The sequence below is a fragment of the Doryrhamphus excisus genome, linkage group LG9 (genome assembly GCF_037039965.1).
Source record: "Doryrhamphus excisus strain RoL-2023G ecotype Guam linkage group LG9, RoL_Dexc_Guam_v1.1, whole genome shotgun sequence".
Taxonomy (NCBI): Eukaryota; Metazoa; Chordata; class Actinopteri; order Syngnathiformes; family Syngnathidae; genus Doryrhamphus; species Doryrhamphus excisus.
The window spans coordinates 7,677,722-7,693,278 of record NC_136365.1 but is presented as its reverse complement, the minus strand read 5'-3'; the positions used below and the strand labels follow the sequence as shown (position 1 = coordinate 7,693,278).

At 38.9% G+C, this 15,557-nt stretch overlaps 1 protein-coding gene across 1 annotated transcript in view; it reads right to left on the bottom strand.

The window, feature by feature from the left end:
• tusc3 (tumor suppressor candidate 3) overlaps window positions 1–14,913 on the bottom strand; it is a 44,674-nt gene extending 29,761 nt beyond the window's left edge. Inside the window, exon 1 of the mRNA XM_058045962.2 lies at window positions 14,754–14,913. Coding sequence (XP_057901945.2) covers window positions 14,754–14,858 — 105 coding nt within the window. The 5' untranslated portion in view covers window positions 14,859–14,913. The remainder of the gene's footprint in view (window positions 1–14,753) is intronic.
• Between the last annotated feature and the right edge of the window lie 644 nt (window positions 14,914–15,557).

The following is a 15,557-nucleotide window of genomic DNA, read 5'->3' as shown; positions in this document are numbered from 1 at the left end:
TTTAAGAATACAAGAGAAAGACTGAGGATAAAGGAGGCAGTGTGATGACACAGGTAGATATAACATATGCCATTTACGTTGTTTTGTCTTGTCAGTCTATGAGTGTTATTGTTTCCATCCATCATCTCCATTGAATTAGAACAAAATGCTTTCATGTTTCCAGCTTCATATTAACCATGCCATAATCTGCCATTCCCAGAAAGAACATGACTTGTCAGTAGAAGGAGGGGATTTGTCTTCTTATCCAGCTAATAACAAATACTTGAAATTACTTGCCATTGTCCACACATCATCCATCAACCTTGGGTGGGTTGATTTTGTCGAATTTCTTTTTACATTTTGTGCCCACAAATAAATGCAGCTGTCTTTCCGTCAGTGTTGCTCAGAAAGATTCTCTTTCTTGTATTTTATACACAGTACAGTATGTTTATCAAAAGGTTTGAAAACTATTTAAGTGATAAGAACTTTAATTTGATGGAGAAATATAATGGGGAGATACAAGTTTTGTGGCAATTGTGAGAACTTGTTTAAATACCAATGTGAAAGAACTATGATACATTAATAATACTAGGTCATTGTACAAAGTAAACAATTGGTAAATGTAGGAGACAACAAAGAATATTCAAGTACCTTTGTCACTATTCAAATGATTGTAATAAGAAAAGACAGAGGAGACCACTAGTATATGATGTTGTTCCTAAGGTACAAACTGTGCAGTAATGAGTGGTAATTTGATGCTAGTGCTCTCTGAGTCAAAGGTTATCAACCTAACCTGTTCTTCTGTAAATAGCTGGGAGTGTGAAATAAAACTCAAAAAAGTCTAATGGAGTTGAGTTGATAAAGTGTCCTCTGCGATCTCCTTGGCCTTTTCAAGTTCACACTGGTGCAAGTCCTAAAGAACTTGACATTCTCCTGAATGGGGTACCAAAAGCATGACTAAATGCAAATTATTTTCCAACCATTGTTCATTCATTCATTCATTCATTCATTCATTTTCTACGGCTTATCCTCATGAGGGTCGCGGGGGTGCGAGAGCCTATCCCGAGAGGGGAGAGGCGGGGTACACCCTGGACTGGTCGCCAGCCAATCACAGGGCACATAGAGACAAACAACCATTCACACTCACATTCATACCTATGGACAATTTGGAGTCGCCAATTAACATGATTTTGGAATGTGGGAGGAAACCCACGCATGCACGGGGAGAACATTCAAACTCCACACAGAGATGGCCGAGGGTGGGATTAAACTCGGGTCTCCTAGCTGTGTGGCCTGCGCGCTAACCATTCAGCCTCTAACCATTGTGCACATTAAAATTAAGTACTATCACTTGTGTTTCATTTTATTAAGAAAATATCACAGTTTGAAATCGTAACATGGTGGTAACTGCAGCAACTCGCCTGATGCTAGTGATGATAGCCTGGTACTTCAACACCATCTGAGCATCTGTTCTCCACACATAGAAACATAACCTTCAAAAAAGTGCCAGCCTTAGCCAGGAGTGTGTTCATAGGATTACATTTTTGCAATGCAATGCCTAGTTCTTGAAGAAAGAGTGATTGAGTTATTACTATAACTTGCCTTTCCAGATGAATGCCTGTTCTTGGCCTATGATGTAACCCCCAAAAATGCAACTTATATTCCAGTGCGACCAGTGTGTTTTTTTTCTTCTTCATTGTGCATTTTCGGCTGGTGCTACTCTACTCTAGAATGAGCCACATGAGTATGTGGATGCCTGCGTATGGCCTCCACACAGAAGCATAATCCAGGTTTCATATATCAGTACCAGTTACTAGCTTTGTCTGCTGGTGGACAGCAGTAATTACAATAATTTTTGGTTTTATTTGTTATATATATAAAAAAAAAATTAAATTGGAAATTAATCCGAGGGCCAGACTGATCAAAGGGGAAAGTATCTTTGTGGACCCAGGCCTCAATTTTACCATGTCTGAGCTACCACCAAAAAAAATAATTTGAACTTTGTATGGAGAAAAAAAAAAAGAATGCTCCCACTTTGAACGCAATAAAATAGGCCTTAACCAGCAGTAAGTGACCTGTCAAATCTGTGAGTGGGGTGCAATTTGGGATGAGAAAAATGCAACTCCCAAGTTCTTTTTCATGGCCGATAAAGTACCGAAATGACCATAAATGAGCATATTAAGGCACCCACTGCTGGTCTAAAGATACCTCTATGGACTTGGCATTTAGAACATGTAAAAACAAAGAGAGACGACATGATGATACTGCATTAAGGTCTTTCATAATGACCGCTAGATACATCAGCCAATGTTTTATTGCGACCTTAGCTTGATGAGGCAGTTAGACATCAAAGTACTGTAATACTGACTAAAGAGCTAAAGAGCTTTCAGAATGAGCTGGCAATAAAGACACTAAAGAAAAGCTGCTGGCCGGAACCTTTTTGGTTTTACTGTTGGACAAAAAGGCAGCCACCTTATTCCCACTACTCGAGAAGTGCTCTTGGAGGCAGTGGTACCAGTAATATAACTTATTTGCTGCAAGCCATGGCTGCCTTAGTTAAGTAGTAGGGTAGTCTCACAAGGGGGTCGGTTGCACTAATATTACAGTAGCTTGATCTGAGTCTCCACTGTGGTGCTGAGAGTAATTGGCTGGCCAATAGTCGGAACAGCTGGGTGGGGGTGTGACCAACAGTTGCTCAGTTGAAATGATGAGCGCAATGATCATCCACAATCAAGCTCCTCATTAGAGACATGATCTGTCAACCAGGGTTGAAAGAGCCTTTCTACAGTTAAGATCTGCTTAAGCGTCTTCTGCAATCCAGTGAGGAATCTCTTTAAAAAGTATTTTAGGTAAACTACAAACCTGGGTGCCAAAAAATGGAAGAGCATATAAAAAACATCCCATTGTATCCAAACTACAGTTAGAAAGGGCACATAATAACACTTATCTTAAAGTAAAATCTGTTGTATTTAATCATTCTGTCTGATTTCCTACCTTAAGGGTTGATACTCAACGTTAATATTGTGCAAAAGAAACAACTGTTTTCAAAACGTAATAAATCCTTGAGGAAAAGTGTGTGCACATCAACTATTTTTTCCATAAACAGTAATTGTTTACTGGGGATTTATTTCCGATAATTTGTAGGACATTCACAGAATTACATAAGGATCCACTTTAAACTTTCAATCAAACATAGTCAGCACTGTGTGTGTGTGTGTAACTGTGTATATGCGTGAGACTGTATGCACTATAGTTATGTATTTTGATGTCAAGCTGCGTAAAAGTATTGGAAGTATGTGTTCAGCCTGTGAAGTGTCACAGCGACACAAGTCTGTCTGGGAGGATAACAGTGGGACGTCTTATCAGCCACAAGCCAGACACACACAAACACACATTCCCTCTCTCTCATACGCACGCGCACACAGTGTACACAATAGCAAATCACGCGCCCTCATATCAGCTATATGGCAATGCTTGACACTCGTCTCCCTTTGGGAGGGAAGGGCAACAAGAGGAAGGAAAGGAGGAGGGGAGTAAAGGCATGGAGTGCAAGGGGGGGTGGTGGTGGTAGAAAATACAAAATGTGATGAGCAGATAGTTGAAGATAAAACATAAAGGGGCAAAGATAACTATGTAATTTCTTTGGAGATAATGAACAAGTGGGAGAAGGAGAGGCAGTTAGCTTTTTGTAAATGACAATTCAAAAGGTCATAAAGGCCTTATCTTAATCTGGCGAAATGTAAAACATGTTCACACATTGTGTGCCCAACTTTTAGGATTTTACATTTTTCCCATTGGAAATAATGGAAATACAAATCATCTGTTGCACGGTCACCTGTTGCCATTGTAAAACCTTTGTTAATATAGCGTTCTCTCATCAGACAGAGAGGGTGTACACACGGATCTAATAGTTGACTCACAAGTCGGGAGTCGGACGGATTTTTGCCTTCTCGGTCATCTTGGCTATAGGGAGGATTGGTCTCAATCATTTAATGTTTGCTGTACTGAGTGCTTAAGAGGTGTACATAGCTTTCACATGATATGCTGACGTCTTATGTGACATGATCCATGGTAGAAATTCATTCAAGTGATGAAAAAAAAGCTAAATACTCAGTGTCCATCTTTAAATGGTCACTGAACTGAAATAGGATCACTTGTCCTACAACACACCAAGTACACAAGTAAGTGCCAAGGGCAACACATAATGTAACATAACATACAGTGTTGACATCATGTTCAGGAAAGAAAAGTGCACCTGCATTAAATCAGGCCTATCAGAGATAGAAGTATTAGTAATTAATATTCAGCTGGAGAAATGCGCTGAGACATGGAGCACCTGCAATCAAAATTATGCTTGAAAAATGCGCCTCTAATCAATATATCCCAAAGGTGTATATTGCAATTGCTTAATATTGTCCATATGGGGCCTGCCACAAATAGATTCAGAATTCTCCATGTGTATGCATGTTCATGCTACTATATCTACATTTTCAGTTCTGTGCAGTGCACAGAGCAAGTTGATAGCTGCAGCTATCACTGTCAGTAAAACATATTGTGATACTTCTCACAGCACGATATTAGTGAATGTTATTATTGTGAACATCAATTTCTTCACGTGCATCCATGGTTGTGCTTCTTTGCGCCTCATTGACAATGTTTTCTGGAAAACATCCCTTATTTTCAAATGCAAATGTTAACAAGTATGCCTACAGCATGTATAAAAATCATTTGGACAGCAATGATAAATGTATTATAATGCCAAATGATAAACAACAGTCAGCAATGTTCCTGCATCTGCTTTTCATTGTAATAAATCACTTAATCACTGTAATAACTCACTTCATAAATCACTTGATTTTAAAACACACAGATTATTTAATTTCAGACCTTTTTAAATGTCAAAGTATTTACTAAAAGGTGATTGTTGTCTGTCACGGCTCGGTACTCAATGAAGCGACCTAGTGTTTCAACATATCCCTTAAGCCATGACTGGTAATTGCCGATAGCTTATCTGAAAATGCATACCATTGGCGCCATTCTCCAAATTACATTTTTTTCTTTGCAACCATTATCGGTAACATATGCTAGCTGGTGGTAGTGTTCCTTATGGGTGACATTTTAGTTTACACATACATAAATAATTCAAAATCCATATACTGTAAATATATAATTGTTGACTGAATAAAAAAAACATTTAGCATCACTTTTACTTTAATTGAAAACCTTTACTGACAAACACGGCAATTTCTTTTGTCGTTGTTCCCCTAAGAAAAATAGAGCAGCACAGAGAGGCAAGGGCTGCAGTGACTCATATACAAGAGAAGCCACAAGCTGCCCATAAAAGAGAGTAAAGGGATGCTGAGGACGGTGCAGTTTTTGGCTCATCATAGTCTTTTGCTATTGTTTTATGATAATATACAGTTACAAACTTCTTTCACGGTGAGACTTAAAGCCCTCCTCTAATGTAACACAGTATCCAAACCTCGAAAAACAATGCTTGCTGCAGTGCAAATACAAGTAATTTCTAAATGTTTTTTGCTGTGCCTTTTTTTGGCTGTTTGCTTTTGATTCACTTTGGCCAGATGCAGTAAGTGAGGAGGCTCAGAGTTTGGACAATCTAGTGATAATGCTGCTGCAACTGCAAGGTCATTATCATCGCCGATTCAATTTTGGACAGGTCAGTAACTCATCCGATAAAGACCCCAGATGAAATGTGAGCAGGCCAATTCCAAATCGAGCTTGAAATGGACTAAACTAACACTTAAAGGGGGCCTATTATGCTCATTTTTCGACCCTCATATTGAGTTGTGGGCTCCTATAGAGTAGCTAGACACAATAACTCGCACAGAAAACTTTTTAGATTTTGCAGAATTTGCACCTATTCCAGCTCCATTGCCTTGGATTTGTGCTGCCCTCCAAAACGGTCTCTTTTAATTTATTCCACCTACAGCCCGCCTCCGGTCACACCCATTGGTCACACGCCCAAAGTGTTTGCTAACTACAAACAAACCTCACTTTCTAATAAAGTGAGTATAGGAGTTGGTAAATGAATAGAGTCTTTGGAGAGTTACCATTTACCATGTATAAACTCAGAGTGGTAACATAACACCGCTGGTGCTATGTCTGGCAACCCGAGGGATAGCACTCGTTGTCAGACACACTTTGTCAGAAGCGCCATTGATACAGTGGAGCTCAGAAGCCAGATGTGAGGACGCTGCGTGGACTTGTGTGAAATGCCATTGAAAGATGAATATATGTTTCTCTTGCTGGGAATCACCAAATACAATAACTTCTGCCTGAGCTTGTTTCACAAACAGAGTAGCAGAGCTTGGGAGAGGGCAGAGAGTTTATCTCACTTGCAGCCATGCCCATATAAAAAAGCCCGCCCCTTTGTTGCATCACAAATGGGCAGTTTTTCCACGCTTTTTGAAACCAAGTGTTTTGAGCCATTCCAAACTTGTTTCAGGACTCCAAATGCACAAACAACATTACCTGAAACCACATTTTAGACTAGCTCTAAGTGATCTCAGCAACTTTGACATGAAATTAACCACTATGTAAAGTTCTTTGTTCATGTTCTGATGGTTGTTAAAAAACATTAAATGAGTTAATCAATAAATAAAAACACATTTTAAAAATTGCAGACAAAGTAGTGGCACGACACAACAGCAGCAGTTTGCCCTTCCATCCAATCCACCACCACTGCTTCAAAAAATGCTAGGGGAAACCCATGGGATGTCCCAGCAGTAGAGTCCCATGGGATGGTAAAAAGTCCTCATCCAGAACAAAGAAGAGCCCCTATTTGTGGTGAGTAATGCAGGGTTTCAAAGCTTAATTGAGCACTTCAAACCTTGCAATATTATCCTTAGTTGTCACTAACTACATTGCGGATAAAACTATACCCCAAATGGATAAATGGGGCATTTTTTTCCTTATGCCTACTGTTGCTGATTACTGTTCTCTGTTTGAGTAATATCCCCTTATCATGCCTTTTTTGACAGTCCATACTACAAAATACACTCATAAATGTTGAAATGTTTCCTGCTAATATCATATTTATATATTCATATCACAATTGGCCAATTCAAGGCTGCAATATTGGTATCGTATTGGATGTCCTTTTGAACAGTGCAAATGTAAATGCAAGTAATTGTTCAGCCCGATAGGGTGATGACATATGAAATAATCAAGACAAAAGTAAAATAAACTGACGAGGGGCTAAGGGATAAAAGGTGCAGGGGAACAAGCAAGGAAAGCGGTGGTCAAGGAAATGGAGATTGAGACACTGAAATTCCTTCCATGGGAAAGTAACTCACTAATAATAGGTGGTGAAAATGTGATTGAGAGGGAGGAATAACAGACAAGTACTATGAATCACAGCACAGACCATCCATCACTAAGAGAACAGGCCCTACACTATTGCATCAATAATTTACATGACTGCACCTAATGAGCAGGATCCAAACAAATCATGCCTGAGTTACAGCTGCTTTCAGCTATAGTTTGACGAAGATTGTCACCAAAGTGAGGGGAAAAAGAGACTGAATCCAATATTCATCTCTTGAACACTTGAAACATACACATCTATTTTCATGAGCAGAAAACGATGGAGAGGATCAACACAGACTGAGTGAGAGCTGGCATGCATGAATAAGAGGGGAGCAAGAGAGTGGAATACTAAAAGAAAAAGACCAATTTCAAACAGACAAACAAAAAAACTAAACAAAAGAAAGAGGCGAAAAGTCATGAAAGGAAAATTCTGTCCTTTCTTTGTAATGGAATAAGCAACTGCTGCTGACATGCAAGTGATAAATGAACATTCACAACAGCATCTACCAATCCATGGAACCACAATACAAGGTTTCCACACAGCAAAATCACAGTCACTGCCTTGTCTTTTAAAAATGTGCTTTAAAAAGCGGGGGCGGCAGTAGCTCAGACAAAAACAAGCAGAAGAATTGTAAACAATAAAAAACACATTTTAGTGTTGCACATTAGCATTTAAATTCATCCTTGTCTCTCAGCATCCACAAAGAATTTAACATACTTGCGTTTCTGATGGGCATGAATGATGTGTTTAATTATAGTCATAATCCATGAAAAGGCAAAATCTATCAGGAAGGAAACAGCAAAGCAAATGTATGACAGCAGGACACCTCATTGTGACCAACATCTACATGATGACAGTCAAATGTAAAGAAAAAAATGAAACTGAGCTGTAGCCATGCACTTAAATTAGGGACATCTAAGCACAACAGTGCCATACCAACCAAATTTAAAAGTTAATATATGTATATATAAACACGCACACACAAGCCACACTTGTCTCTAAGCCCTACGTGTCTATGTTTTAACATGGGATATTTACACAAAAAGACACACTATTTTACATACACTCTGTGAAACATACGACTATTTTTTTCATCGGAGGTCAACAGCTGTCATAAATTAGCCCCATCATTGCCAGAGGGTTTAAAGCGCCTGAAATAAGCAAAAAAATACATTTTGGTCATTCTTGATACAATGATCAATGCAACAGCAACAGTCTGTTCAGAGGCAATCCACCATATTAAGTATAAGGGGTCGTGAAATGTGTTGTAGGCTTGCTAGTCCTACAACACATCAAGTACACAAGTAAGTGCCAAGGGCAACATATAATGTAACATAACATACAGTGTTGACATGTGTTCAGGGAAAAAAAGTGTACCTGCATTAAATCAGGCTTATCAGAGATAGAAGTATTAGTAATTAATATTCAGCTGGAGAAATGCGCTGAGACATGGAGCACCTGCAATCAAAATTGAAAAATGCGCCTCTAATCAATATATCCCAAAGGTGTATATTGCAATTGCTCAATATTGTCCATATGGGGCTTGCCACAAATAGATTCAGAATTCTCCATGTGTATGCATGTTCATGCTACTATATCTACATTTTCAGGTCTGTGCAGTGTGCAAAGAGCAAGTTGATAGCTGCAGCTATCACTGTCAGTAAAACATATCGTGATACTTCTCACAGCACGATATTAGTGAATGTTATTATTGTGAACATCAATTTCTTCACGTGCATCCATGGTTGTGCTTCTTTGCACCTCATTGTCAATGTTTTCTGGAAAACATCCCTTAGTTTCAAACGCAAATGTTAACAAGTATGCCTACAGCATGTACGTATAAAAATTATTTGGACAGCAATGATAAATGTATTATAATGCCAAATGATAAACAACAGTCAGCAATGTTCCTGCATCTGCTTTTCATTGTAATAAATCACTTAATCACTGTAATAACTCACTTCATAAATCGCTTGATTTTAAACACACTGATTATTTAATTTCAGACCTTTTTAAATGTCAAAGTATTTATTAAAAGGTGATTGATGTCTGTCACGGCTCGGTACTCGATGAAGCGATCTAGTGTTTCAACATATCCCTTAAGCCATGACTGGTAATTGCCGATAGCTTATCTGAAAATGCATACCATTGGCGGCATTCTCCAAATTACATTTTTTCTTTGCAACCATTATCGGTAACATATGCTAGCTGGTGGTAGTGTTCCTTATGGGTGAAGAAAAATATAATTTCAAGCTCAGGCGGACTAGCACTTTTTAGGTTGATATCTAGGTGACCATGGCCTACTTTAGTCAACCAATTCTTATGTTCTATTCGTGCTCACATCTATGGTAATGTTGCTGTTCATAATTGCATGTGCAGTGCTTGTACAAACTTTGCTTGAGACACTCAATATTGTTGTTTGAAGAACAGGAGGAAACCAACAGTCAATAGTGCTTAAGATTTTGAATCCAGCATCTCAACACAGTTAGTAGCATGGCCTATGACCTCAAGAAATGCTTTTTCAGTAGTTGTTCAATTTTTTTTTCAACACATACTGGTTGAGACCAATGTTTTTCAAATTCTGTCATAAACAAAGAAGTCTCAAGCTATCTATCATTCTTCTTGCATCAGACTAGCTGCCCTGGACGTTTTTTCCCCTTTCTTTGCCCCTTGCTGACTCCAGATGCCTCAATATAGGAAGTGCTTACATTGGTTATTTCTTTGTGCTGTAGTCAGCCTTAAGACAGAAACACAACACAAGCCAGATATAATATCTAGCAAAGCTGAGGTGATGAACGAGCGAGTGTTGAAGGGCTATAAATATTCTTCGCTCTCCGTGACTATTTCCTCCATTTCCTGAGGGGTATATAACTGGATTTAGAGAAGCAAGGGTCCAGCGCTGCTGCCCTAAGTTGCTTTTTAAAAATTTGTTTCATTTCTTTCCTCCTGTCTGTCAGAATCTTGATACTGAACTCTCCCCTTTTCCCTTTGGACTCAATTTCTTTTCTCAATATCTTTAGCTATTACTCGTATATATGTACATAAATCCTCATTTGCTCATGGTCAAGAAAAATAAGAAAAACTATATCTCCTGTAACTTTTAAGACTATAAACAACATTATCGGCCACTTTCAGCACACTGAGCTCTCCCTTTAACAAATGGGCCATCTTCCAAGAGATCGCTGCCTCTGCAACTCTATCAACCCTGGATGAGGTCATTCTTGTTGACACCATATGGAATTACTGCATTGGCTCCAAAAGTTAAGTTTAGCCTTTAATGTCTACCATACAGGCCCAGCATATGCTTCAAGGCATTAAACAATGGCGATTATAATTTGGCGTATTGGATAAAGACATTGAAATAAAGCTAAAGCAAGCCCAAACAGTCACTCATCTGTGTCAATTCATCTGTGGGTTGATTTGAGTGCAATGGTAGCTTTCATTTTTAATTACGTGTAGGTTGTAAAATGTGACAAAGAACACTTCAGGCTGAATGTTGTCAAATAGCCTGTAATAATATGGCAGTTTAAGATCAAATTGATCTACAGATGGTGGACAGAGCCTGGGTGCAATTTAGTAAAACGAAGAAAGTGTTGGAAATTTCAGTCGAGCGGGTAGAAAAATGATGACATTGTGGTCTACGAACGCTACATGAAGAGATCTGTAGTACCTTTAGAACATTTCTAAAACACCCCTACTTCACAGAAATTCACTTATTACAGTAGGGTCTGAAATTTATATGCCAAATCAGTCAAATCAGAAGAAAGGTGTCGATGAGGTGGCGCAGTAGGAACATTTCTTTCAATGTTTATCGAATCATTCCAGTTTCATACACATTGTGATACCAATGATGGACATACTGTACATTCTGCTATTTGTATAAAGTATACAATAAATGATTAGCTGTTTTCAATGCAGAAAATGTTTTTCCATTCATTTAACTGAGCACTTCGTCTCCTACTTAGAACTACTTAATACTTAGAACTTCCTTCCTTGGCCAATAGTAAAGCTGAAGATTAGGCTAATAGTTGCAAAAGAAAATGAATTGCCATATATAAACTTAAATGAAAAGGGAGGATTTGATGCAAAAAGAGAGAGAGAGAATAATTGGAAAGCATGCAATTTTTCTTGCCATGTTTTCTGGTGAGGTAGAATGAACTCTCGGTGAACTAAACCAGATGCTTCTGGCCAAAACTTCCTGGACTGCTTTTCAATTTGACTGCCAATTCCACAGAATAACACCTGTGATACAGGTGGGGTGGACATGAAGGTGTGAACAGAGCAAGGCAATTAGACGATATATCCAATCCCAAATTAAATTAATGAAATCTGCTATACTGTATGTACAGTGCAACAGACTTTAAGGATTTGTAACTGAGCACACATTTTCTTTGCAAACCTGTTGTTGCAGAAGAGCCAAATACCGTTTGGTGGTTATGATTCATAAAAGACGACTGAAGGTAAGTATCAGCTGATTACACAAAACTCAATGTACTCAGTATATCTTCACAAAAAAAGTCAAGTAATGCTATACCGCAAAGAGTAACCTGGACTGTAACTGCATTGCATTAAGGAAGTGCTTTTTAAATAGTGGCGCGGGCCCTCATGGAGGGGCAGGGTGAACTGTAGGGGGAGGGACGACTTTCAGTATTAGGCATGGGGAATATGGACCAAAACTTTATCCCAATATATTGGATATACGATATATATCCCCATATTTCTTTCCACCAAGTGAGTTTAGACAAAAGTCAAACACAAATATGCATGCAAATTTTTATTGAAACGTAAACAACCGTATAGAACAATAGCCGCTGAAATAAAATAGTATATTATCTTCAAAGAAAAAAGTTAAATTGACAACAGACATAAACATGGTTGATTCCGTCTTCATCCAGATACTTTTACACTGTCTTTTGTATCTTTTGACTGTTCTTTTGACTCCCCGCTATGCAGCCTCTCCTCCTTCATATATCCGCGGGGATCTACCATCACTCGGCGTTGCAAAATGGTGCTCAAAGCTAACAACCGTGAACAATGGAGCAAACGGCCTGCTACAAACGTAACAAGATGAACATCCATAGGTGCACATTTGCTTAAGGAGTCCGCATGGCACAAATAACAACAACAATTTAATAAATAAAGCTCTGTTAAACACAGAGCTGTTAAACACAGAAGACACAGAGCTGCCTTAACTAGGTTGCACTTGGGTGGCGTCATCTTGAACCATGAGACCTCCGGATCAAATCCAGTTTATAGTACAGATATGGACGATATGCTTGTTTTTGATATCATGCTTAACAGATTTTTTTCACCCAGCCCAAGTGCAGACCTGGCAACATGTATGAATTGTCTTAATCAGTAAGCATTTGGGCCTCTTGAATATGCTTGTATGCTTCACTTCTCTCCATTTTGTTTTAGTGTTTTTAGTGCTTTCAGTACGGCTGCACTTTAGTACTGAACTCAACTGAACACTCAAGTTTTATACCACCTGTCAGCTGAGTATTTCATCCCTCCTGAGATCCTGAGAACAGGACTGCAGACTCTGTTAAGAAGACAGGCAGGGGACTGTGTATTTATATTAACAACTCCTAGTGCACAAATGTCACTCTTGTGGATAAGCTGCGTAAACCCAGATGCAGAACTCATGCTGCTCAAATGCAGGCCGCTTTATCTCCCACTGGAGTTCTCGTGTGTTTACATTAGGGCTGAGAATCTCAGGGTGCCTCACAATACGTAATACATGATTCACAGTATCGCAATATGTCTGTGTGTTTATAGGGGTGAAACAATAAACACACATACACTGCAAAAAATCATTTTGTCCCATTCACATTATAAAAGCAAAATTGATTCAAATGATCCAGTGTGTCTTTCAATTTATTCTGACACCAACCGAAGTTCGTGTCAGCTTGGGGTCACAAATACATGGCCAGACAAGTCTTCCAGATCTTGAAGAACTCAAACAGCTCCAATCCATCACACTACCATCACCACATTTTACTGTTGGCATGATGTTCTTTTTCTAAAATGAGTTGTTACTTTATGTTTGATGATCTGAAACATTCAAGTGTGACAAACACAATGTTTCCCTTGGGATTTTTTCAAGCTGTGGTGGTGGGCTGCTTGGGAGGGCGGACTGCTGTTGTGCCACTGCTGCAGCTACAATTTTTTTATTATTATGACAAATAGCAATTCGGGTTAGGGTTGGGTGATATTTTTAATCTGCAGCTGCACAATGTCATCAACTTGGCTTGTTTACATTTTTTTCATTTCTAGTGGTCATTTTTTAATTTTAATACTTCCTACCGGTATACTAGGACAAAAAAATATATCACCAAACCCTATTTCTGAACTTTGAAAAATTGATTGTCAGGAGCACCCCATATTTGTGTTTACTTCCTCAGCGTATAAACTAAAGAGACATCCATTTTGCATTTAAACGCAACTAAAGTTAGCATAGCAGTTTTTTTTTTCTTTTTGGACCTCCCCTGAAGTCTTATGGCTGGCAACAAAAACCTGTTTTAGAGTTCAACACCCACACACACACCCACACACACAATGTGTACACTTTGTTTTGACAGGTAGAGCCAAAACAATGACAGTGACTGCCAGTGACAAGGCTCTATGCACTGATTAAACGTAGAATGTGGCTGTAAACAGCCCATTCAACACAATGGCAACTTGACAGTGTAAACAAACTATTACAGGTGACAGAGATGCATTTCCTGACTCCCTTGAGCGTGTCACATGACACTCTTTTCACGTGACAATAAGATTGGGTCTGCGAGAACAAGACGAGATGACGCAGTAAGCAGTGTATCCTTTCCCTGAGGCAAAATATACGAGGAAAACATATACATATGCACAAAGCAATGTGTTCAGGGTTGCAAAATTATTAAGTTAACTTTCGTTTGTAGTGATCAATTCATTTATTATTGTCCCAGTGCCAGTGCCCACGAAACAGCTTTTTTTCCTTTTTTTCTCACGTTTTAATCTCGCGAGATCCTGGGATACCCCAGTACAAGGATTTCAAAATTCACTTCTGCAGATCAATGAATACAAACTAGCTTTTAAAGCGGTAATACAAACATAGCTAGTGGCTATTTCGTGTTTGTCAATTAAATGTACAGCATGGCTATAATAGCGTGAATCGTCTTGCTCGCAGTGGCCTGTCATTCATTCAAGTCCTGCACAGAGGTAATCAACTGATACCTACTGATATCACATTTTACAATACAACACGTGAAAGAAACAGCTGGAAATATACATTGACGTGGGAAAAAAAGCACCATGCAAGTGTGTTTTGTAATCGTTCATTAATCATCCTTTCCATCCCTGACTAAGCATCATGAGCTCAGGGACAACGGCATCCCCAACCTGCATTGTCTGAATTGCTACGCGAATATTATCTTTTTTTCAAATATACTGACAGTTAAAGCTTTACCTCCTTCTTCTTTTGTCCTCCCCCAGACGGCAGGCATAGCAGCATTAGAAAGAAAATCGCCATCACCGGTAGGTTAGCAACGGATTTCAGCCAAACAGCCGCCATGACAGAAAGATGCACTGACTGCTAGACACGTCCGTGGTTGATGATTGGACGCTATGTTGACCAATCACAGCAAAGAAGTTTCGCGAACTCCACTGGGTATTGAAGTTTTTACAGGGAGAGCTCACAAGAGCGGTGAGAGATGCACTATCGGGGCTGGGAAAACTTGTATTGGAGGCGGGCCGTGGGTGGAATAAATTAAAGCAGACCGCAGCTGGAATAGGTGCAGATTCAAGCAGTCAGAACACCAGAATGGGATAAACGATCTATCTATATGTCAGTGCTCATGTGAAATTTGTTCAAATTATTTTTTATTTCATTAGGAATTATCAAATTAATTAACCAATTATGGAAAAAAAACTTCTAATGCTTTCCATATGCTAAAGTCTAATATAATAAACATAATATCACATGGCAAATGTTACCATAATGTCCTTTATACTGAAGTGAATTAGGCATCAAATTAAAGGTGTTTTAGTGTTTTTTTTTATCTGATTAGATTGATTACAGTCCTGATATTACACATTTCCAAATTCATTCATTCACTTTCTAACGCTTACCCTCATGAGGGTCACAGAGGTGCTGGAGCCTATCCAAGCTGTCTTCAGGCGAGGGGCAGGATAAACCCTGGACTGGTTGCCAGCCAATCACAGGGCACATATACTAGACAAACAACCAAATTTCCAAATTTTTTGCAACATG